Source organism: Mauremys mutica, chromosome 13 (genome assembly GCF_020497125.1).
Source record: "Mauremys mutica isolate MM-2020 ecotype Southern chromosome 13, ASM2049712v1, whole genome shotgun sequence".
Lineage (NCBI taxonomy): Eukaryota > Metazoa > Chordata > Testudines > Geoemydidae > Mauremys > Mauremys mutica.
The window spans coordinates 17,776,936-17,803,273 of NC_059084.1; the positions used below are offsets into that span (position 1 = coordinate 17,776,936).

Below are 26,338 nucleotides of genomic sequence, written 5' to 3' on the forward strand. Positions count from 1 at the left end.
CCACACACAAATCAGTTGAGATTTTCAAAGCATTCTTTCAATGAACAATGTGCCTAAATCCTCTTGCATGCTTTGAAAATCTCAACCCCAGAACACAAACAATTTAGCTGCCCTTAATTTCTTGGAGGGGCTTGTTGTTTTTCCATATCATCGGCTACAGAGAAGGGAATGATCTATTTTTTCATTTATTGTTCATAATTTTAACAACCTAAACTTAGTCTCTCCTTACTCTTCCTTTCCAGGCTAAATAATCTTTTTTCCCGCGTCCCTCGTGATACCCAAGACTATCTAGGACTCTAATTGGCTGTTGGAATATTTTATTCAACTTTTTCCTCCTCTTCCAGGATTATCTGACTGACCTGATCACCAATGACAGTATCAGCTTCTTCAGAATCTCAAAGAAGATGTATCCCCATAGGCCAGTTTTGATGGTTCTCAGCCACGCTGCTCCTCATGGTCCTGAAGATTCAGCTCCTCAGTATTCACAATTCTTTCCCAACGCTTCACAACACATGTAAGGAAAAATAAAATCCCTGTATTTCCTGGCACAAGAAAAAAGAACGGGGAAAAACATATTTTGGGGTCCTTAGATTCTTGGTATGCGTTTAGCACAGTTAGTAAGAACAGAAGAGTTCAGAATTTTTATATGAATATTCAGAATACTATAAGCACCTTCAGAGTAGAGACCATATCAGTGGGCCTGAACCAAAGCTCCTTGAAGTCAATGGAAAGATTCACATTGATATCACTGAGCTTTATGTCAAATTCTATGGCCCTGGTTCTCTAAAGTCCCTTTACGCTGCTCTGGCCATGTGTATCTACACAACCTATGACAGCGAGCATCCCATCCTGGGCTGAGAGATGGGCTTGCACTAGCAGTCTAAAAATAGCTCTGTAGACAGTGCTTTGGAGTCGTGGCTGGCGCTGAGGTTCTGAAACCTAGGGAAGGGTGTGGGCTTCAGAGCGCTATCATCAACCCCACAAGCTCAAGTCAGTTGACCCAGGCTGGGAGGCTCGCTGACGTACCCCAAGTGGGTGTAAATTTCACTTCAGTGAGACTACTTGGGAGGTAAGGTGCTATTCAGCGTGTTTAAGGTGAATCAGGACATGTCCCTTAAATTGTAAGCTCTTCGGGGCTTCAGACTTTACCTTTATGTGTATTTTGTGGGTGTTACATTAATACAAATAATAAGTAATGTTTATTATTATCCCTATTTAACATTCAGACTTTCAGCATCTCAGTTTCCCCATATGACTTGCCAAAGTCACCCAGGAAGTTTTCAGCAAAGCTGACAAATAATTTAGGTCTCTTGATCTCTAGCCTTCTGCTGTCACCAAAATTCAGCTTTCTTCCTATGTGGTCAGAGAATGCAGTGATTTCAGATTAAAACTAGTTTGGCACATGTAGCTTTCAGGGGCAGAGTCATTAATTTCAGCTTTGTGGAGGAGGCAAGGATTGACTCTGTAAGGTGATCATCAAACAGCAGTTGAGGGCACCTACCTCCTTGCAGTATTCGGCTTTGGAACGTGTGTATGTGTGTGTGTGTAAGGGTTTTCTTTGTTTTAGTTTCTGATTATTAGAGAGCTAAGAATTGTATATTTCGTTCTGCCGCACTGTGCCACTAAAGAGAATCTGTCTCTCGGGCCTGAAATGACACAGTATTTCATGTTCAAGTTGTTTGCAATCCCATGCTCAGTTCTTTTCCTTTGAAATGAAAATTACAAAAGCTCAAAATGAGTAGTGTCTGCTATTACTCGTACACAGAGTTGACCTCCAACCTTATTAGGAATGCTTATGGAAAACACTCTTATCTCAAAGATGTAATCATTTTCCACACAATCCTCTACAGCAATTTAATTATGATGATGCAAAAGAGAAAAGGGTGAAGGGATCAGGGGAAGGAAGGGGATGAAATCTATGAAATGCATCGCTGTATGTTTTTTTTTCTATTTCACATTGTTTACTTTTTTCTCAAACACCAGTCTAGTTTATTTTCTTGACTGGAAGATCTTTTTTATGGAAATTGCTGCAGGATTTTATATCAGCAGTGAATTTCATTATTACTATTAATAATAATAATCTATTAATTTATAGACAATAGTACTTTGCAAGAAATTTATTAGTTTGTAAAAGATTACATTATCTCAATAAATTAAGCAGTTTTTTCTTCTTTTAGATATGCATACTAAGTAGCCTGCATTATGTGTATTTATGCAGAGAAACTGTCTTCAATTATTTTAAACACTTTTTATAGCATAAGATTAAACTTAAGCTGTTGTTAATAAAAAGGAACACCAAGAAAAGTGTTGCTTTCAGAAATGCATCAGTATCTCAATAGAGCTAATCAGCTATTAATGCATTTACATTTATTAAATCTTTAGATATTTATAGAATATCTGTGTATTGTATTGAGTATGTATGGCTTGATTTCCAAATACAATTGCTTGTCTAATTGGAGTGCACAGTCCCCACATCTGCACATGCAAATCAGGTAACTGCACATGCAAATTAGTCATTTTGTTTCACATTTCCTCCCTCTGACCTCCCAGGTGAGACATGGCTAGAGCACTACGGTGCAGCTTGGACCAGCCTCGAAACTGCTTTAAGTTGCACTCAGGATTGAACTTGGTCCTTGTCCAGTCTCAGGATCAGGATCAACGTAAAGATGGCACACCTATGCCCCCAGCTTCCTCCTGCAGCTGTGTCAGCTGAAGCATGAGAACAGCTGAGGATCTGGCTCTTAGTGTGCAGTTACAGTCCTATCTTAATTGAAAATCTGTTCCATAATTTCGTGCCCCCCTCTCCCGTAGCAAATCACTGAACTACATTAATAGTTTCCCTTTTCTTCTCCTAGACTTATAGTTAAACAGGATGGAACAGCTGGGCAATTTCATATTGGCCTCTGTTATTTCTGTAAAGAGTACATGTTTTATCATGACTGTTTCCCAAGGTCAAATACAATCAGGATTTGTAGAGCAATCAAGGTAGCTTCCACCACCCTACCCCTTCCTTTTGAATGGAATGTGAAGGGGTTATTTTGTCCAGCTTCCAGGGATGTTATATCTTGTGTGTTTGGCTATGAGAGAAACAAATCTGTTAAGTGTAAGAGGGTTATATTTGTAGTAATCAAAGAAAATCATGGGCTTCGGGTGGATTAAACAGCAGGAGATTTCTAATCAGCCAGGAGATCACAAAGCAAGCTGAAAAGGAGTTCGCCATTCTAGGCATTACATAGCAACAGTTTCCATAACTGTCAGCATATTCATAGGAGCAATGTCATTATTTCAGCCACAACAACATTCTGAAATTCAAGAGACTATTAGCAATGCACAGAGAATAAACAGAGCAGCCTCTCCTCCCCAAACAGAGAAGCCTCACTTCCCCGTCTAAGCGCATTTTTCAAATAGGCTCCCACATAAAACTTTCCATAAAAAACATGTTGCAATCAAATTATTATTTTAATGTTTATTTCAAACATGAATGAAACTTTTAAGAGCATTTGGCACCAATGACATTCAAAGATACGCTGGAGGAAAGTTTTCAATTTATGTTACTATTATATATCCTGATGATTTAAGTTACTCTGCTGCTATGTTGTGTGCACAAGAATAGTAGTGGCTTTTGTCAAGATGTAAGTATAATTAGTTGGAGATTGAATATTGGGATGCAGAAAGTAACTTGAGCAAAATCTGCAGATCTTTGCTGTCACAAAGCCACCATCTTGGGTTTTACAGGAAGCTTGTGACGTGCTAAACATTAGCACTGATCTAATATTTTGAACAGAAGAAGAAATCTGAAGAAATCTTTCATTTGTGTGAAAAAAATCTGTATTTGTGAAACTATGCATGGTCTGTCCCAAGCCAATGTACCAACTAATGCTTAGAAACAATAAAAAGGGCCCTAGGTCTTAAATGTCGATAAGATAGATACATTTTCAAGAGAAGCTATTGTTTTATTTAAGACAAACACGTTCATAGTATGACAAAGACATATGTAAAGAGTACCTACCATATTATACTATAGAAAAGCAAGTCCATTGTGGGCTTTAGCTCTAGCTGATATGGAGCAATATAGTTGTGAACAAAAAAGCAAGCTCCAGAACTCCCAAACAAAATTAAATAAAGGACCATCAATTATGTGCCTGCTGATTGTTAACACTGATACTTTAATGGAACTACAGGATCATTAGGAATTAAAGGGGCACTGATGCTCTCACAAGGTCATCAAATCTAGCTTTTGGCTTTTTTGTCAGGGTCCTAAATTCTCTTTCCATAATGTGCACTCATCAGAGTGTAATGTGAAGGTTTCTAATGATCTCAGAAGAGTTAAAGCTAGAAAGTACCCATTCCCATTCCCCTCACCTTTTTTTGGCGGGTCTTTAAAATGCATCTTTTTATACACTTCTTCTTGCCATGAGCTCACATGCAATTTAATACCACCAGGTAGGGTACCTGTGCTCCCTTGAGTATGTGAGTGCTGCAATATTAACATGGCCAGTCATGCTGAATTCAACACAGTTGTTAAATAATGTAGTGGAATCTTTTCAGCAAGCTGGACAGTTATTATTAGGAGCCAATCAAGCTGTAATAGCCTGTGTTAGTATGGGCAGAATGAAAGTGGAGCAGTTACATCAGTGGAAACTCAAGTGCATATGTTCTTGGTTCAAATAATGCTTCCCAATTGTGGTGATAGACTTCTAAGGCTAATCTGCTGGCATTGAAATGTATTCCTACTAGTCTGGAGAATACTGTTAAAAACAATGTATATTTTACTCTTTTTAATAGGTTTTACTTCCCACAGAGTTCTTTCCATGCTCCCTTTCATATAAAACATAAACGAATAATGTAAATGTAATTTTTTCCGACATACCGCAGAAAGTTAGTTTTGCAGTGTTGGTCAAATAAAGTTTATTGGCACACACTAGTTTATTATTTTTTCATAATAATGTGCTGTTCTCTGTTTCCCTTATTGCTCCTTAGCACTCCCAGTTATAACTACGCTCCCAACCCAGACAAGCACTGGATAATGAGGTATACTGGTCCCATGAAACCTATTCACATGGAGTTCACCAACATGCTACAGAGAAAGCGCTTACAGACACTCATGTCTGTGGATGACTCCATGGAGATGGTAAGATTGGTGGTCATTTTTTCAAGCCCAACAGGTACTTGTTTCTTGAGTTAAACTCCAAAATGTTTGTGCATTTAAAAAAAAATAGTATATTCCTACTCTGCATATAAGCTAAGCACTGCCAAGCTAAACATGGCTTCTATTTATCACTACCTCCAAACTGACAGCTCTCCCAGATTCTCTGGTTTCATGGCATTGTTGTTCCAAATAAAAAACGAGCATAATGTAAAGTCCAAAGCTAGCAGAATGTTTCCAGATACCTACTGCTGTCCAGTTAAAGAAAGAAAAATGAAACATGAAAAAAAATTGTAAAGCATGAATTTTTTAAAAATTTGATTTACATTAAAAAGCGTCAAGTCTCACCATATACTAGTTGGAAACTAATCATCCCAACTGCGGGCATAGTGCACTTCTGCATTACTGCCTCTTTGTCCGAAAAACTCCAGTGAAATTAATGGGGTTACATCAGGGCAGAACCAGAGTAACTGGAGTATCTCAAAAGGACCTAGGTGCCCAACTGCCACTTTAGGTGCCTAAATCCAGAAACAGGCCCCACTGGGATTCAGAAAGCTCCCACTCAGCTGGCACCAAACCTCAGATGGGGGGCTCCTTCAGTTGCTCATGTTGAATTGTTCCATTGTGGATAAATCATGAACGAGTCACTGGGCCAGAGAGAGAGTAGGGAAGCCTGAGACTGACTCTGCACCCTTATGGTTAGAGCACTCACTTGGGAGGTGGGGCACAGCCAGGATCCAGCCCCCCTCCTTCGATTACTTTTTAAACTGTTTGTCCAAAGTGGAACAGTTTTTACATGCAAGACTGAGGGAGCCCCACATCTGAATATCCCACAACTCAGTGGTTAGGGCACTCAAATGAGAGGTGGCAGAGCCTTGTTTAAATCCCTTCTTCCCCTCAGGCAGAGGGAGGCTTTGAGCTGTATCCCAGGTGAGTATCCTAACCACTGGGCTGAAAGTTATGGGGGATCTCGTCTTCCTCCTCTCCCCTCCACCCCCCATTTAAGTACTGAACTCTCTGAGAGGGGTGAGGCTTAGGCATTCCCCCCTACCCCCCACTCCCCGGCATCTTCCCTTGACTAGCTTATGTGGGGAGCTGCCTAGCGTGCTGGCTTTTGTGAATCCCATTCTGAGGTGCCCGTTTCTCCGCATTCATTGTACAGTGAACCTAGGTACTTAACTCAGGCTTTGTGCACTCCAGTGATTTTTCTAAGTGCCTAAAAGTTAGGCATGGTAACACTCAGCATTGCCACAGTTAAGTTCCTTTGTGGCACATTGATTACATATATTTTAAAAAACACAGGCAGACTGTCCAGATTGCCTGCATTATGTAACAATAAGATTCCAGAAATCTCACTGTGCAAGCTGTGTGTCAGTGGGCCTTGAAAAGGAACCTATGGATCAGCTGGTAGATACTGTGGGAAAAGGATGGGTTTGTTTCAAAGTGTAGAAAGGCTAATCTTGAAGGTATTGCAGTTTACAGCTTCATGTCTCCTGGAAATCTTATCCACAAAAGATAACAATAAAGGGAGTCCAATAAGGCAAGAATGAGATTTATCTGTTAGTAATTTATTATAATTACTAATAATTAATTGGGCATAATAACCCAGGAAAATATGTTCTGTCCTTGTAGCTAACAAATATGCTGTGGTGGGTCAGACACCAGTTTTAGAGAAGACATGTCACAGAGTCACCTGCTAGCACCAGTGTATTTAGGGTCTGCTAGTTAGCAAGGTGGTTTCACTCCTGATGATTTTGCTGGGTGTGCATTTCACTCCAGACTGAAACTTAATCTTTTGTAGTTTTAACCACAATTTTTAAATGAAATTGTATGTACCTAACATCCCTTAAAATGTCTGTTCATATTTTGAGTGCATGGCAGATATCAATGGCTCTAAGAGGTCACTGTGGCTTATTTAAACAAAGATTGCAGTCAAAACGTTTATATAATTTTTTCTTTACATGAGTCTATACCATTTCCTCAGGGAATATCAGACACATTGATTCAGGCTACATCTCAAAAAGGGAGTCACATTTTATCTTTAACATTTTGTCCATATTTACTATACTGGTCTGACTTCATTTACTCTGGGTTCACCCTGATGAAACTTCCTTGACTCCAGTGCATTTTTTCCTGATACACACAAGTGTGAGAGCAGAATCAGGCCCAGATTTTCTAATCACAGATCTCACATGTGGGGCAGGGAATGATATTACCCTAAATAATATCTGCTGTAGTACCATGTTGCTAAATTCACATGAGATGACAGAAACTGACTAAACCTTGAGGACGAAACGTCATGTGATGACTGGTCATTAGTGTTGTGCATTGATACCCTTCAGTATTCACCTAAAGAGCCCATTTAAGGCCCCTAAAAACAGTAGGATTCAGAATTAAGGTTGAAACGCTTAATTCACCAGATAGCAAGAGCGAATGGCAGTGTCTGCTGTTTAGTTGGGAGAGTTTGTGAACATTCTGTGTGAATGGGACTCATTTGCATGGTGCCCAAATGGTTGAGTGGCATTTAACCAAGTATTAAATAAGTGTGAAATTCTAAATGGTGTCATTTTATGAAGAGAGTTTGTCAAATAAAAATTTAAAGAAGATAAAGGGCTAGAATTTCAAAAGAACTCAGTATACAACAGCTCCCATTTAGGCACCTAAGTAAGTGGCCAGAGGTGGAAATTTCCAATGGAAAATGCCAGGTGCAAAGTACTTTTGAAAATCTGTCAACTCAAATTAGATCCCTAAATGAGCATTTTGAAAGTCTGTCCTGAAATGCGTAGTCACTATTTTCATTCAGTAAAGTAGTATTCTATTGCATTTTAAGTATTTATAGATTGTTCTTTCAAAGAAAATGGCCTCCTCTTTTAATCAGGACAGTTGTTTAGTGAGAGTGCGTGGATGTCTATTCGGATGTCCTAGTTAAGAACATGCAACTCTGTTACATAGTATATATGTGTACACTTTTATGCACAGAATTATTTCAAATATTACTTATACTGTGTTATTTAGTGCAAAATATTCTCTTTTTTTTCAGATTTATAATACACTGGTTGAAACAGGTGAACTGGACAATACCTATATAATATATACAGCAGACCATGGCTATCATATTGGGCAGTTTGGACTGGTGAAAGGGAAGTCCATGCCTTACGAGTTTGATATCCGAGTTCCTTTTTATGTGCGAGGTCCGAATGTGGAGGCTGGATCCCTGTAAGTCCTTGTTTTTCAGCTCCTGAATTGTTTTTGGCTTATTGGTCTGATAATAGTGATTGATATGCGAAGGAATGTGAGGTCAGTGACCATGTACCAGAGCCTTAAAAGCACATGCAATGAAGTACAACTGTGCAATTAGATTAAAAAATGTGCTGAGTTTGAGACAGAGAAAGATAGAACCTTTGTTTTATCAGCTCATTGGGCTTGATAGTTAGGGGAGTGTGTAGTTAACGTCTTTTGAGTACACCAGTGCGGGCTTTGCATGGACATAAGAGATTGCGACATTAGGCACATCCCTGAGCAATGGGTAGGTCAGAAACTGCACTGCCCCAGGAGGCATTGTGACTCAAAGGCTCGGTCTCCACTTCAGCAGGCATAGCTATGTCAGTCAAAGGTGTGATCCTGACAGACGCAGTTGTTTCAACAAAAGCCCCGAGTGTCGATGCAGCTATACCAGCGAAACTACACTTTTACCAGTATAGCTTATTTTGGCTGGGGAGTATACTGGCTTAAGTATAGCTTATTTTGCGTGGCAGAAGTGGGATAGAGAAAGCTGGAATCAGCTATACCAGAAAAGCGGTGTTGCTTCTCCAAACTGCGTCCACACTAGTACTTTGCTGGTATATTAGCGCTCCTAGTGTAGACCTGGCCTTAATGAAATGTCTGCATCACAGTTCCTCTCCTGCTTCTTTCTTGCCCTGTGGGTTTAGTAATTTGCTGTTATCTGTACCAGCCATGAATTGACATCCTCTGCACTCACTCAGCTGCAGAGTGAGTGGAGAGATGGAGAGCCTGTGAGTGGAGAGATGGAACCCAGGTTCTGCCCATTCCCTGCCCTCCCTGGTCACCTCCTACATGATTCAAGGTCCGTAGCCCATTCTAGGATTAACTGGGTTTTTACGAACCTGGGTCCCTTGCCAGGTGAGTGGTTCAAGTCACTGTGTAGCACTGTGGCTTGCATCCAGTGCAAGATTGATGTGATATTGCATGGAAATGCCTAGTCATTTCTTCTGTTCATTTCAGTCAGGCTCTAGGCCATGATATTTGCCAGGTAACCTTTCTTTATATGTTCACTGCCACTGTAGATGGTTATCAGAGATTAATTAAATGATAGAATAGAGTCACTATGCTTTCCTATTTCAGCTTGTAAAGAAAAATGAACATAGTATTTTCATCTATGACCGCTACAGGAAGTTTTCCTTTGTTTATCCTTTGGGATTACACAGTTAAGCTGTTTGTTAGTGACATACGAGAATGCAGAATATGACTGTTAATTAAAAAGGTAGCTTTGATCAGCTAAGAAATTATGTAAATATACTTTCTAAGCAATTATTTTAATAGCAAATGTTTTCACTTAAGTAATGATTTTGGACAGAGTGCCATAATTTGCTGCCTTTTATTTATATCAATGTGCATGTTTTAGCATAATTAACACACACAAAATCTTCCTCCCACAAGTTCTTTTTCTCTTATACTACAGAGGAAAAGCTGTAAGCAACAAATATTAAGAATGTAATAGAGTAGCAAATCTCTTTACAAATATCTTAAAGGTTTTATTTAGTGTGATGATTAAATTCATAGTATCAAAAAAAGGCAAGAAAGTTTTAAATACTGTAGGTGTCATGCCAAAATCCCTTGACATGGAGTTATTACTTATTTATGCAGTAGTTGTGCATGTTCCCTGTCCCAAAGAGCTCATAGTATAATTTAGAGATTATTTGAAAGATAATACTTCACAATGGCAACACGATGGTCTAATTTTCAGAGGTGCTGAGCGGACAACTCTGTGAAAGACGTGGATTTTAAGAAGAGATCTGGTGGGGTGATATGTCTGTGGAGCAGAGGCACAACCAGAATTTTCATAAGGAAGGGGCCCAGAGCTCTCCCCCCCCCCCCCCGCCCTGCTCCGCCCCCACCTTGGGTGACCAGATGTCCTGATTTTATAGGGACAGTCCAGATTTTTTGATCTCTTATATAGGCTCCTATTACCCTCCACCCCCTGTCCCGATTTTTCACATTTGCTGTCTGGTCACCCTACCCCCACCATACCCTTTCCCCACTGCCCCAACGCCCGATCACTAGTGTTCCCCCTTTTACTCCCAGTCCTGAGCTCTCACAGGTTGTCCCCACAGTCAGCCACATGCTCTTCTCCCACCACCACCACTGCCCCGCACCCGGCTCTGAGCTCTCCTCCCTGTACAGAGCACTTACCCAAGGAGCTGTTCAGGCTCTACGAGCACCATCCCCACCAGAGGCCTGCCAGGCTGTTCTGGGAGCCCCAGACCCCATTCTCCTTCTGCATCCCCAGGAATCACCAAAAGCCCAGATCCAATCTCACTCTCTCCTCCCCCTTCCCCCTGGCCCTTCTGGGGATTGGACGTTCGGGTGCCCCCTGCTCCACTTCTCTCTAGGGGCTGGAGTGCCCAGTGCCCATGGACACTGGAAGGACTGCAAAGGAGAAGGGCCCAAGCAGGTTCATGAGGTTGCAATACCGTCACATTTGGACTGGCTGCCCTTCCATCAGGGTGGGGTGGCTGGGTCAAATTTCCAGCTCTGGTCAGGGGCTAAAGTGGGGTTCTGGGCTCCCTTCCTCCGCTCCCACTTGTGCCCCTGCTGTACAGAAGGAGGGGAGGATGCATGGGGAAATAGAAGGCTCTTCCAAGATTTTGAGGTGGTATGAAGGAGGAGGTGTGAAGCCATGAGAGCGGGGAGGAGACCAAAGGAGCAGTTAGGGGAGAGAGGCGTGGGAAGAACATAAGGCCCAGGAAGAAGAATGGGTATGAAATGAGAGATGAAGATCCAGAGACTCCATGAAGTGCACTGGGGACTTTGCTATTGATTTTAGGTGTAAGGTGCTTAGATAGTACAGTGATGGAGGACAGGGTATAAAAACCATAAGGTAGATAGAGGAAGCCAAGCCCTGAATCACTTGGAGCATTGACTGGAGAGGTGGCTGTGTTAAGATTGTGCAGCCTTTTTCCACATTAAACAGGGCAGGCCTCAGCACACTCCTGCTTACGTGTATTGGAATGTTAGCTGGCACCATTGCCTCTCTACTACTAAGCCCTTTCCTTTCCATTCCAGGGGAGGACCCTTTATGGTGTTATAGTGGGCTCCACAATAGGTTATCTAAGTAGTACGGTTAGTATGTCTTGAAGCTCCCTTTGGCTCTGATAATTAGGTAGGAAGGGGGAGGATCTGTGAGTTGCCTCAGTCTTAAAATTGCTATTTCCTTTTGAACTTCCTTTTAGTCTGGTGATACAGATGCATTTTAAATGACTAGTGAATGACGCCTCACAGAACCATCCCATTGGGTTTTCTGTTTGAATACCTTTTGATGATAGAAAATATTTTTATTAGGAACACAGGAATCAGACACTGAAAAGACCTAATAGAGCAAAGTTCATCCCACTAAAAGAGAACGATGAAGTCCCCTGGAGAGAGGATGTATTAGATAGTAAATTGATGCTGTCTTTGAGCCTGTATTTCCATATATCGTAGAACTTTTTTAATCTACACTTTGCTAATGAACACACACCATTTTTCTTACAAAATATTTGCATTCTCTCCCCTCCCTTATCAAAGATTTAATAGCAGTCACTGTAATGAGGTGTCATTACTAAGCCTTCATTACGACCACCAGGTATGCTACACAATATTTACTAGTAATTAATATAAAATGACATGTATCAAGAAAATGAAGAAATGTGACATCCTTACTCTTGTCATTGTCTTTTCTCTTGCTAATACAAAATTCAGTAATTCTCAAGTGATCTCCCATTCACTAGTGTGAATTAGCAAGGTTCTACTGTCCTTTATTTTAAGCTAGAAATCTACACACAGCCTTGTAGCTGCCTTGATGGCACTATCCTTGTTGTACTTTATCTGCAAAGCATGGGGAAAGTAATTCCTGGTCCTCAAAGCCACAAAAATAAAATGTCTACATAAAAGCATTTTTGCTTTTTTTCCACTTTTTTGTAGTGTCTCCATTTGGTTTTTTTTAAGTGGTGCCAAGTATACATAAGAATAAGAAAGGATGGGAAAGCAGCAAACAGTACATACTTTCATGATATTCTAATTGTAACAAAAGTGAGTTTTAATTGTATTTAAAATAAACTTTTATTTTTTGAGGCACCATTCAGTTAGTGAGAACCACTCTAGTGATTCGTACAGTACCAGGTTGAAAGTAAGAACATAAGAACGGCTATACTGGCACTAGCTGCTTCAGAGGAAATGATCAGAACAGCACAATTATCGAGTGCTGCATCCCCTGTTGGCCACTCCCAGCTTCTGGAGGGTGAGGCTTAGGACACCCAGAGCATGGGGTTGTGTCCCTAACCATGTTAGCTATTAGCCGTTGAAGGATCCATCTTTCATGAACTTATCTAATTCTTTTTTGAACCTGGTTATAGTTTTGACCTTCGCAACATACTTTGGCAATGAGTTCCACAGGTTGACTGTGCGGTTTATGAACTAGTACTTCCATTTGTTTGTTTTAAACCCGCTGCCTATTAATTTCACTGGGTAACCCCTGCTTCTTGTCTTATGTGAAGGGGTAAATAACACCTCCTTATTAACATTCACCACATCATTCCTGATTTTTAGACCTCTATCATATCCCCCCTTAATTGTCTCTTTTCCAAGCTTACCAGTTAGTCTTTTTAATCTCTCCTCATATGAAAGTTGTTCCATCCCCGTAAGTTACCCTTCTCTGTACCTTTTCCAATTCTAAAATATATTTTTTGAGATGAGGCTACCAGAACTAAACGCAGTATTCAAGGTATAGGCATGCCATGGATTTATATAGTGACATTATGATATTTTTTGTCTTATCTTCTATCCCTTTTCTAATGGTTCCTAACATGATGATAGGTTTTTGGATTGCCACTGCACATTCGGCAGATGTTTTCAGAGAACTAGCCACAATGATTCAAAGATCTCTTTCTTGAGTGGTAACAGCTAATTTAGACCCCCATCATTTTGTATGTACAGTTGGGATTGTTTTCCAGTTGTTACCTAGGGTTTTCAGAACCCACAGCAGTGGTAACTTAACTGTTTCACTCCAGAGGGTGTCAGAAATGAATTAATGGGAACACAGCTCTCCGGCTGATGAAAGATTAATACAAGTAAGCGTGTTCTTATCTAAAACTACAGTTTATTAGATTTAAGCACACACAGATGCATGCAATAGGTTTAGAACATCCCATATATTTATCTAAATTCTGGGACGGTATTGAGTAATTGACAGCAGGTCCGCAGCGGCCAGTTGTGTACCCGCAGGGGGAGAAAAAGTGTCAGAAAAAAGTCTCTCTTAGGATAGCTTTGGAGGACTTCTCCAAAGCACACTATATTATCTAGTCCTTTTTATAACTAACTATTACAAAACACAAAAATCATAGTGACCCCTACTGGGTAATCGCTTTTCCTACCTTTCAATAAACTCTTTATCAATAAACATTCCTCACAGTCTTAGTCATAATAAACGTCTCTATCAAAGACGCCCAAATTCAAGGTTCTCATCCACTTACCCTCTTTCGGTTTCAATTTTTGACTTTTTCTCTTCCCTCCTCCCATTCTGTTTAGCAGAAACTGCAGCTAGTTTTGACCTTGCCTCCAGAAACCGTGCTTTCAAATTAACCCTTAACGATGTGGTGTTCTAGTCTATTAATTCATGGTGGCTGAATGCACATAATATGATTGCAATTGGCTTAATCACATTCTGGGGTCCATGCGCCCCTCAAATCCAGGGTAACACAATATGCTTTACTTTGCATTTATCAACACTGAATTTCATCTGCCGGTTTGTTGCCCCGTCTCCCAGCTTAGTGAGATCCCTTTGTAACTCTTTTCAATCTGCTTTTGGAGTGAGATGACGGGGTATGTTACTAAATTGTTTAACTGCCTAGTGACGCTGAATGCCTGGCTGTACCAGTCCTTTGCGGAATGGAGAGGCTGGTATAGGGGATGGCTCTGTTATTACATTTGAACTTTCACAGTTGGAGCTATGCTTCTGTATTTTCCTTTTGCCTCCATCTTATCTATCTTTTGTCTCTCTCTCCCTCTCACGCACTCATAATTATAATAACCAACTGTTAGCTGTTCCCTTTGCGTAGTGAGACAGGATATTTTTTCTCTACACTCTTTCTGTGTAACAAACAGTTCAGTGCCATAGGCCCAGCTGTTTGTTTTTATGATGGATGTTGAAATAGACAAAGTGTGTTCTATCTGACAGGCTTTATTTTTAATAAAATCATCGCTACAGATGACTTGCACATTAATTCTCTAAGACACCCGAGGAGTTTTTATCATGTACTTTTTCACATTTCAGAATAGCATTGAACCCTTCCTTTTACTCATTAACTTCTTTTGCTTTATAAGCCATTTTTCATATTCCGTCTGAAATGCTATTGCTTTAGAACTAAATCTTCATGTTAGCCTCTCTTGGGGTTATGCACCTGGGAGTAATTTGAATATTGTATTATTGTATATGTTAATCCCTTTCAATACCCGACTTGATTGGATAATATCTTCCTTTGTTCTGTGCTGATGTCACAGATTAAGCTTTTTCAGATCCCGTATTTGAAAAGGGGCTGGGGTTAAGGTAGTTGTTCACAATTTCCACAAAGATTCTCTAAGCAGGGTCTTTATATATTTCTTTCAGGAATCCTCACATTGTATTGAACATTGATCTTGCTCCTACAATTCTAGATATTGCAGGCTTGGACATTCCACCTGACATGGATGGTAAATCCATTCTAAAACTGCTGGATTCTGAGAGACCAGTTAATAGGTAAAGAAAAGAAGTTTATCTCCCTCTGTGTGTATCTGTGTGTCTGTGTTCAGCCATCTGCAGATAAATTTAAGGGGAAACAGAATGAATTACAGATATAGACTAGACATGGTTCATAGGAAAATTTACAGACCTGTTCAGCGCTACTTAACTGACTTCAGTTTTTTAGTTGGCCAGATCAATATATTAGCTATATGGTATTTGCCTTTCTGATAGCAAAATATAATGTGTGTGAGAGTGAACTGGCCTTTGGTCATGGGGATGTTTCTGTTTGCATGAGTTACAGATTTTAAATGTGTCTGTGGCATCATTTATAGCTATGTCTTTTAAACAAAGCTTTTATTATTTAAACTGTAAAAACGAATTGTACGTCAGTGCTTTATATAAAGTCAAACTTTGTTGTTTATATTGTTATATTGGAAATACACAATTATTTTCTGAGACATACCAACACCTCCACCTGAAAAAGCTGGGGGGAGAGGATTCACGTGGGTGCTTGTGACGGACAATAGTTTCAGGAAAAAGCAACTGGAGGAGGAGAGAGTGAGTGGGGAGATGTGCGCTTGTGGTGGAGGAGAGCAGGTGGATCAGAAAAGGGCTTTTGTCAGGGCAGGTGGATGTTTTTGCAAGTAAGGCACTGAACTGAGATCCAGAAAATCTAGATTTAATTACACAATTCCTTTGTGACCTTGGGCAAATCACTTAATCTCTCAGTGCCTCAGTGTTTTTTTGTATAGAAACCGTGACTATAGTCTGTGGCTCCGTTGTGGATTTTGTCCCCATGAGAGCGAGTCTGTCCCATATTCCTTCGTGATTAGCACTGATGACACATATCTGTCTGTTTTGTACAGTTACATGTTCCCGTGGGAGAAGTGGGTTGTGTTTCTGGAGGAGCAATGGGGAGGAAGGGAGAAGAGGCTGGTTTTCATAAGAATTCTGTTTTTATAGGTTCCATTTTAAAAAAAAGATGAAGGTGTGGAGAGACTCATTCCTTGTGGAGAGAGGGTAAGGAAAGAGTTAACCATAGAGCCCAGTTGCTCTAAATAGGAGAATCCTGCATGGCTGGAGCCTCCTGTGAAAGCCCATGGCTAAGATCACATCCCCGCACAGGTAGTGGCATTACTGTCATACACCTAATGCCAATGAGGCTATGATAGGAGAGTCTGTATGGTAGCTTTGTGTTAGCCCTGGTCCTTGCACACAGCCGGCATAAGTGTGCTGTGCATAGGGAGGGTTGGTGGCAGTTCTGGGGTGCCCTCCTCCCTCCCTGCAAGCCACAGAGTGGGAGCAGCTCCATGACTGCTATCCCACACCCTGCATGCGAAGGGGGTGTAAGCTGATGACTCTTCCTAGTTGCAGATCGACTGGCCCTGCCCCCTCATCTGTCATGTCCCCAACTTCTATGTTCACGTACAAGGATGTACACTGAACACTTGAAGAGTATAGCTCCATGGCACCCAGGAGGGTACGGTTGCCTTGCATGGATTCTCTGCAGCCACCTTGCAGTGAAACCAGTACCTCTGCAGATCAGGCTTTTGTGGTCAGCTGGGTTTTTGAACGGACTGCATCATTTTATGAACACTCCTAGCTAGAGAAAGGCATGAACCAAGCTTCTGTTCTGCGTTTGGGGTCTGGATTTTGAAACTCCTGTAGCTATGCATGCTCTTAGTGGGTTAATCAAATCTCTCACTTTGGGAGGCAGCAGGGGTCACAAAAGGAGTCTTGGTTTCGCCTTCCCCCATTTGCAGGATAGCTCTAGTAGCCTGGTGCATTTTCAAAGCAAATGGGAGAAGTGGAGTGGATTCAGTTTCTTCTGGAGCATTAGATTTTGGCCATTGGGAGAGGCAGGACACCAAGAGGGATGGTCTGAGACACTCTGGCAGACCCTGTGTAGTATTTCGACTGAGTCTTAATGAAATACACTGTTTCTTCCCCTCCAGTAAATTACTGCATAAGAGAGAGAATGAGAAGGTGGATGCTCAGGAAGAAAACTTCCTGCCCAAATACCAGCGTGTGAAAGACCTCTGCCAGCGAGCCGAGTATCAAACCGCCTGCGAACAGCTTGGGCAGGTGAGAAATATTTAGCACACAATGCAAGAAGCTATATCAAGAGCTAAGTTTAACACCACTTGCAAACTGTGATAACGTCCTTCACCTCATTCTCAATGCCGACTTATAAATCAAGTGACTCATTTTTGTGGCCTTTGCTCAGAACTATATTACAGCATTTATGAGATTGACTGGCAGTCAAGAAATTGCTGATTCAAGTGCCTATGTATCGATTCCCAGCTACTGTAAAAGAATGGCCTAGATTATTTTAATGTTCTGTTCCCCAAATGGAATGAAGTTCAGGATACATTAGTGTTGAGAATTCACATTGAGCGTCACAGGAAAAATTATTCCAAATGTGCATAGCTCCGTTTGCTATGATCTCATATATAAAATATTTTTTAATTTGAATTTAAATATACTAACATAAAAAAGCCTAATCTGGGCTTCGTGTGCCCCTATCACTAACACAAATATACCATGAAAACCATAGCTTGCATACACAATTACCATGACTGCATGTGTTAACTGTGCCCAGGTCTAAACTAGCGGGGTGGGGGAGCAACCTAAGATAAGCAACTTCAGCTACGCGAATAGTGTAGCTGAAGTCGGTGCATCTTAGGTCGACTTACCTGGCCGTGAGGAGGGTGGCGAGTCGACATCTGCCACTCCCCCATCGACTCTGCTTCCACCTCTCGCGAGCTGGAATTCCAGAGTCGATGGGGAGTGCGATAGGGGATCGATTTATTGCGTCTACACTAGACACAATAAATCGACCCCTGATAGATCGATCACTACCCACCGATCCGGCGGGTAGTGAAGACCTGCCCTGTTTGTGAATATGAATGCTTAGCTGTCTGATTGGTCAATTGTGCCTGTGGTTTCTATGACTGTTACGTAACTCTGCTATGCAAATATGAAAATGTTCACAGCACAGGCCCAAATTACGTAGGAGAAGCTCAGCAAGTGATTATAGTACACCACTAGGAACAGAGGCATACCCTCAGCCCCATATAAGGTTGCTTTGTGCCCCCAGAGTGGTGCAAAGGTACCGCAAGCCTGTCCTAAATAGGATTCCTGCAGTGTGTGTGGGGGAACTTCAGATGGTGAAAAGCTGATATAGCTGGTTCTACACTATTCCTTCCTGGTGTAGAAGCCAGAAGGGGCCAGGGCCAGGGCCAGGACACAGTGATTCTAGTAAGTTTCACCAGAGTAATAGCCACTAGGGGGCCAGTATGAGTTGGTACATGTTACATCAGTCCTGTGGATGCTTTAACTTGCACCAAGGGGCAATACTAGGATCAGGAAGGGCAGTAAAATGTAGTGTAAAGCCACTCTTAGCCACCTCCTCCCCTACTGCCAGCTGCACCAATCTTGTGCTCAGTGCACCTGGGAATTGACTCATAGTTTCTCAGCTGTTTGGATCTGACTTAGATGATCAGACACGTTCAGGAAGAACCTTTCCCAGAGCTGGTTTTCCAGGCTTCCTTTTCCTCCTGTGGCTTCCTTTTTAGGTCTAACTGCATGAGTGATCATATTCCTCTCTTTTTCAAAGTCCAAAGTACCAAAGTCTCACAGGTATGAACTTTGATGTAGCTGATTATTGCTATCATTTCTTTTGAGCTGGCACGTCACATGAATAGGAACTAATAGTGGGTATTTGAAGTTGTCAGGCCCTTAAGTCAGAGGGAACATTAGCTATTTCTGTTACAAAGTTTCTGGGGAAACGTAGCTATTCTGTTCCCATCACTACGTATCCTGCGAGGGCTGTTTCAACTTCTTTCTTGTGCTGTTCTCTTCCCTGTGGCTTGGAACTTTGTAGTAGGTATTGAGGGGTCAAGATTTTTCACATAAGTTCAGATAGACACTGGAACTGTCTCCTTGTAAGAGGTTACATAACCGCATGCAGGCTTTTCCCCCTGAAATTACTGCATGTCACTGTCCTTGGTGGGGGTCGATCTCTGTACTGTAACACACATGCATGTGCACACACTTACATTTCTGTGAATAGTAAAATACCTTTGACATCAAGCAAAAGTGAGAAAAGGGGTCAGCTCTCTGCCCAGAATTCTTGGTAAATTGCAGAGGAGAGGTATGACACTGGGACATGGGTTTGCCACGTCCGTGTAGTCAGAAAGGGAAATAATTGTTTCTGCATTTCAATAAGATGTAATTTTAAGTGATGGGATGATATTGAGCAAAAGAGAAATTTTTAAGTTGGACATCAGGAAAAATTGCCTAACAGTCAAGTCAGTTAGACTCTGGGATGCTTTCCCTAGGGAATCTTAATCCAGCCAGCCCTTGCTGTAAAGAACATGCCCTAGTTCTCTGTCTAGACAGAAAGTGCAGTGGGAGATGAATGTGTTGTCTATGGGCAGAATTTGTCCCTAAATATGGGTGCATCTAAATGACTTCAGAATGAAGCAAGACAGACCTTGAAGGGGGCATATTATTATTTGTTTGGTGCTGTTGATGTAGACAGCCCTACACAATAGGTAAAATGTGTCAAATGCATAACAAATCCCAGTCCTGAGAAGTTTAAAGTGTAGGTGCAGTAGTTACAGTACAAACACAGGGCTCTTCTACACAAACGGTTTGCAGCAAACTGGGGTGTCCATCTACCCAGCACTAGTTTGCTGCAGACCAACTGTCCATGTGGACCCTGCTGCCATGCATTAACAGTTCATTTAGTTTGCTTTGATCTTGTTGTCTTTGATTTGGGATTAGATCAAAGCAAATTAATGAACTGTTAGTGTGTGGCAGCAGGGTCCACATGGACTGTTAGTCCACACCAGGCTAGAGCCGGATAGATTCACACCCCAGCTTGCTGTGAATTAAATGCTCATGTAGACAAGCCCACGGTCCTGGTGCTGTAAGGTGGATTCCCAATGAGAGGTTGAGGGCATTTAATACTAAGCAGCTCATAGTAGCCCAGAGTGCTTCATAGAATAGGTGGATTTTTTTAGATCCTATTTTAAAGATGGAGGGATGTAGCTTGGTCAGGATTAGGGCCTTGATCAAAGCCCACTGAAGTCATTGGAAGTCTTTCACTGAGTTTTGGACCAGACTGTTACTAAGAAAGATGTTCCAAGCACAGAGGATAGTAGGAAAGGTGGTAGAAAGTCTGAAGTAGGAGAAGGAGACAAAAGAAAAGCTAGAAGAGAAGCACAAGCAGATCATCAGGACCAGGCAGGAGGAGTAAGAGAGGAAGAGGATGGAGTCCTGGATGGAGGGGAGGTAAGCAGAGTGTTGAATGCAAAGTGGAGAGCTTATAATTCTCCTTTGTATACACAGCTACCATCACTACAAATAGAACCTTCCTCCAGTCCCTGCAACCCTAAACTGTTAAGTCATTTCTCCCTGTTACAAAATTCCCCTTGGACTGTAATCAGGTTAATAAGAGGGCACTGAGACCATTTGTACTGTTAAAACCCCTGATACCAACCCCCTCTTGTGGGGGGTTTGGGTTGACACTAGTGAATGCAAATACCCACAGAGTGCTATGGGAATGTGTGTAGCAGCCTTCCAAGTTTTCTTTTGCAGCTAGTGTTGCATTAGTTACATCCAACAAAGAACAACTGTATCCTCAGATGAAAGAACAGTTCAGAATTCATATTCAGAGATCTAAAGGGCGGGGATGAGCACTTCTTTCCCACATGAAATAAAAAACATTTATCCTAACACCTAATGGCTTGCACACAATTTCTTTCTCTTTGTTGCAATTCGGCCTCACATTCTATACTGACTTGGTAAATGGAAGCTGACCCACTTTTATCTACCGGCCTGCATTAATGTGCTTTTGTGGAAGCCAATTATGATATCACCATTGCTCTGTGGAGTAATCCCAGCAACTCCTCAGTATCATCATAACAGTTGCACAAAGAACTCCATTTAAGTAATTACACACATTTGCTTAGCATGCTTCAGCCACTCAGCTAGAAGATCACTAGAGTGAGTCTAGTCCATGCCTTTAAAAAATAGCACATTTCCTTTTTAAATAATGTGATGTGAGATAATTGTGTTTAACCATTTGCTAAGAAAAACAGATGTCTGAGTTTGCAGTATTTCTTCTTCGTACCCTGCTCTTTCTTTGTTGTGCTGCTTCTTATGGCTCAAAATGTCTTTGTGTGGGGTTAAAAGGCTTCCTTTTGCACAGCTGTTTTCTCCAGGAGATTTTAGAGTCCATCTTTAGTTCCCTCCCACAGAACAGTTCTGCATGTGGAAGGCTAGTTGCTCAGCCCTCCCTCTGGCTGTTTTGTGCTATGCAAGGGGTGCTTTATATTCCCCTATTGCAGAAGTTCTCAAACTTCTTTGCACCGCGACCCCCTTCTAACAACAAAAATTACTACACAATCCCAGGAGTGGGGACTGAAGTTCTGAGCACAAGGGCTTCAGCCCCAGGCAGTGGGGCTTGGGCTTTGGCTTCAGCCCTGGGCCCCAGTTTGAGAACCGCTGCCTATGGTAAGGAAATACTCAGGTGGCATAAAGGTGGCTCTATGCCACTTGCCTCTAGGGAGTAGAACACGGTCCATGGCAGGCCAGAGACAGGAGCGGTTGTGACCAGGACATGCTGTAGCAAGGTGATCCATGGCTGGCAGAGCACTCCCTAGGGTTTTATTCCTGTCAGCATCATTATTATGTTGGAGGCTGAACTACCCCGACTGGCCCCAGGATTAGGGAAGTAGAAAAGTGGCTTAGACCTCCCTTTTCCCTCTGTCCCCTGGGTCCTGCAGCCCAGGGCCGCCCAGAGGATTCCGGGGGCCCGGGGTCTTCGGCGGCGGGGGGCCCTTCCGTTCCGGGACCCGCCGCCGAATTACCGCCGAAGCGGGACCCGCCGCCAAAGCGCAGCCCGGTCTTCGGCGGTAATTCGGTGGCGGGGGGGGTCCCCACCGCGGGCCTTCGGGGCACTTCGGCAGCGGGTCCCGGAACAGAAGGGGCCCCCCGCCGCCGAAGACCGGGCTGCGCTGCGGCGGCGGGTCCCGCTTCCCGCCCCGGCCCCGGCCCCAGCCTCAGCCTCAGCCTCTTACCCGAGCGCGTCTCCGGCGGGGCCTGAGCTCCATCCCACTCAGAGCCGCGTGGTGAGGGGGCGGGGCTGTGAGCTCCACGCCGAGCGGAGGCAGCTGCCCCGCCCCCTCCCCACGGCGCTCTGAGCGGGGCGGGGCTCAGGCCCCGTTGGAGCTCCCAGCCCCGCCCCCTCACCACGCGGCTCTGAGCGGGGCGGGGCTCAGGGGCTCGGCCGGAGACTCGGCGCTTGATGCGCTGAGGCTCTAGGAGAGGGGCGGAGGCGGGAGCCTCCGCTCTTCTCTTGGGGGCCCCTGCGGAGCCTGGGGCCCGGGGCAAATTGCCCCCTTTGCCCCCCCCCCTCTGGGCGGCCCTGCTGCAGCCTGGGAAGGGCACATCTTGGCTGCACTTGGGAACTGGACCACCGTGCGCAGCATTCTCCTTCAATAACTGGAACGAATACACAGTAAGGCATCGCTCTGTCTGCCTTTGTGATGCTCTGGCTCTGTTCTGGCTAGCAGAGATGAATCCTGGAAGTTACCCAGGAATCTAGCATCTGTAGCAGTGTAGCATATGCAACCAAGTGAGCTATCAAGCCAGCCAGAATCGAGAGCATTTTAGCAGTACAGTAATCTCCTCTGAAGAGTTTCTGAGATCCCTTGTAAGTTATGGGTGCTCAGTGCCTCACAGGATTTGTCCCTTAATATGTGATTAAAACAAGAAATAACTTGTTCACACATTAAAAATAATGAGGCATTGCTGATTGTTTCCAGTCCCTTTAAAATCACAAAGATTTCCTAAATGTTGTTTTCAGGCATGATCTAATTACAGTAACTCTTCACTTAACGTTGTCCTGGTTAACATGGTTTCATTGTTACGTTGCTGATCTATTAGGGAACAAGCTCGTTTAAAGTTGTGCAATGCTCCCTTCTAACGTTGTTTGGCAGCTGCCTGCTTTCTCCACTGTTTGCAGGATTCTCTGGCAGAGCAGACAGCCCCCCCCCCATTAGCTCCCCTAAATTCCCTGTAAGGTATGTGGCTCAGCAGCTGCCCAGTAGCAGTTCAGGTGGCCATCCCCCCACTGCTGTGCTGCTCCTGACCTGCCCTCTGCCTTGGAGCTGCTCCTGGGAGCTTCCTGCTTGCTGCGGGGGGGAGGGGATGGGGGAGAGGGGTGCTGATATCAGGATGTCCCCCTGCTCCATATGCCCTCTCCACAAACCAGAGGAGGGGGACAGGGCTCAGGGACAAAAAGGAGAGAGCTTGCTAGAAGTTATTGCTTCCTGTCTGAACTGGCTGATCTGCTTAAAAGGGCAACATATTTGAAGTGGGGTCAGCATACTTAAAGGGGCAATTCACGTCTCTCTCTCTCTCTCTCTCTCTCTCTCTCTCTCTCTCTCTCTCATATGCACGCACTCCCTAGCACCTGGAAAGTCAGCACCTGTGCAGCCGTGCATGTGCTGTCAGGAGGAGGGAGTGGTGCGCTCCAGCTGGATAGCGTGGGCTCATCATCATGTTCAGTTTTTGCAGGGAAGTGTTTGCAGCAACTGCCCTGCATCTATTGTGTTTCCTCCCTCCTGCCTCAGTCCATGCTGCCTTGTAGAGTGTGAGGCTACATTAACAACAGTGTATTAACCCTTGAGGGCTCAGCCAAGTGCTAGTTCATCATTTAGCAGCAAGGCATTCCCTGGAAATATCCCACCCTCTGACTCCACTACCTCAACCAAGCTTCGCAATCATTCATTGCTGTGTACAATATTAAACTGTTTGTTTAAAAGTGTTTAAAACTTATACTGTATATGTTTATAATGTCTTTTGTCTGGTTGAAAAAAAATTCCCTGAAACCTAACCTCTCTTATTTACATTAATTCGTATGTGGAAATTGGATTCACTTAACATTGTTTTGCATAAAGTCGCATTTTTTCAGAGACATAACTACAATGTTAAGTGAGGAGTTACTGTATTTCTTATTGGTCAGGAGTTTCACAAGTCATCAACCAGTGTAAGAATAGAATCCAAACAGAATGAAGAGCAGGAAGTATTATTTCAATACTGATGATTTGGAGGAAAGGAAACTCGATTAATCCTTTGCTGATAGAGAAATTGGTGGGAGTGCACAGGAGAGCAACAATAACAACAACAACAAAGATAAAAGATTTGGAAAATAAGACCTGTGAGGAAAGGTTAAGGAACTGGACATGTTCAGTCTGGAGAACAAATGGCTGAGGGAAGAGATAATTGTCTACAGGTATCTAAATAGATGATGTACACAAGACAGACCAATTATTTTCAATCAGCAAGGACAGAATAAGAGGTAATGGATATGAGAGAGAGCAGGGAAAATTCATGTTAAGTATTAGGGGAAACTTGGTAGCACTTGGGCAATAGAACAACCTGCCAGTAGAGGCTGTCCAATTACTTACGCTGGAGATATTCAAGTGAAAACTAGAGCTGCATGGGTTGTGCATGATTTAGGAATCATTAAATCAGTCCTGCCCAGGAGGGTGGACTGGGTGACTCATGCCTGCCTAGCCAGAGGATTTTGCCATATTATCCTGATTAGTCCAACCCACCAGGGAGGAAGGCCTGTGGCTATCTAACTGATCAGAGCTGGAGTTGCACCTTTCACTTTACTGCCTGCTGGGATGTTATCCCTTCCTTCAGCAAAAGAAGAAACCCCTGAGAGACACAATGCTGACTTGAGGCTTAGTCCTGAAATCCATGGGCTTCAGGGAGAGTCTCGCCTGACAAGGATTGAATGATCATCCCCTTTTTCCAAAATAAAAACATTGTCACTTGAAAAAGAGATGCACTGAGAAAATAAGCGAACTGCATGAAAAAACCTACTGAGAGGAAGGTCATAGCTATTTATTTCTGATTGGAGCCCCAAGTAATGACTTTGAATTAACATCTGTAATTGCTCTAGTGGCAGGAAAGCTCTGAAGCACAATAATGCAAAACCACTTGATGGTGGTAGGGAATGGGATGGAAATTAAGACTTCTTGATATGAATACAAAATACAGCATGCATCTGCCACTAGGGGGCTACATGCATGTTACAAGTGGGTAGCTTCACTGAAGAAGTCCAAGATATTATTGTCTGCATGCGTAAAAGAAAAGTATCTGTTCCTTATACATCAGCTGCTAGATTTGTGTTTTAGTGCCCAACTGTTTCTACGTGTAGGAGATACTTTGGGCCTTTGTGGAGTGATATTCTAGTATCACTTTTCCATCACACTGAAATTGCCCATTCAACTGTGGGCTCAGCTTCTCCAAATCATGAAGATTGTGATTAATACGTGTAGGGGGAGGGGCTGGGAGGACTAGAGTATGCCTAGCTAAATAGGTGGCAGCGGGCACCGTTGCCCAAAGTGTCCCAATGTGGACAATAGGAATTCCTCTACTAGAGCAATATGAAATGAGAAGTATGAAGAGTTGTTAACGTGATGGCTTTCAGGCCACACTGCAAAAGACTCTTATTTGAATGTGTGTTCTGTGGGAGTGCATCCTCACTGACCTCAGGTCAACTAACTCGTAGTAAGTAACGTGAGTTTAAAATCCTAGTGAAGACAGATCAGTTTGCAGTTTTAACACTTATTGGGTCATTGTAAACCCTAGGCTCCCGCACAGCAGGTTGGGATAGTCCAGGGGTTCTCAGACTTTTGTACTGGTGACCCCTTTCACACAGCAAGCCTCTGAGTGCGACCCCCCCTTATACATTAAAAACACTTTTTTATATAGTTAACACCATTATAAATGCTGGAGACAAAGCGGGGTTTGGGGTGGAGGGTGACAGCTCGCGACCCCCCATGTAATAGCCTTGTGACCCCTTGAGGGGTCCCGACCCCCAGTTTGAGAACCCCTGGGATAGACTGTTCACAATGACCTGCTAATTTTTATTAAAACTACAAACTGCCCTATCTTCACTAAGATTTTTAAGATGTTAGTTACCATGAGTTAGGTAATATGAGTTAAGAACATACTGGATTTTTCCTAGTGAAGACAAAGAAGAGGGAGTGGTAAAAAGGGATGTTTTGCCGCTTGCATTTATAGGCTAGCTGAATTTGTTAATGATTATATTTTATTGCTAGGTGGTCATCATTTGTGACTGTGAGCCTAATTAATCGTTAGGGCAC

The 26,338-nt window shown here is 42.9% G+C and overlaps 1 protein-coding gene across 5 annotated transcripts in view; it reads left to right on the forward strand.

The window, feature by feature from the left end:
- The window catches only part of SULF2 (sulfatase 2), a 249,012-nt gene that overhangs the window by 193,279 nt on the left and 29,395 nt on the right, over positions 1 to 26,338 (forward strand). For all 5 annotated transcript variants that reach the window (XM_044986391.1, XM_044986390.1, XM_044986387.1 and 2 more), the window contains 6 exons: positions 345 to 514; positions 4,981 to 5,131; positions 8,187 to 8,362; positions 15,027 to 15,155; positions 16,104 to 16,160; positions 17,096 to 17,225. In XM_044986391.1, the coding sequence (XP_044842326.1) occupies positions 345 to 514; positions 4,981 to 5,131; positions 8,187 to 8,362; positions 15,027 to 15,155; positions 16,104 to 16,160; positions 17,096 to 17,225 (813 nt within the window). The remainder of the gene's footprint in view (positions 1 to 344; positions 515 to 4,980; positions 5,132 to 8,186; positions 8,363 to 15,026; positions 15,156 to 16,103; positions 16,161 to 17,095; positions 17,226 to 26,338) is intronic.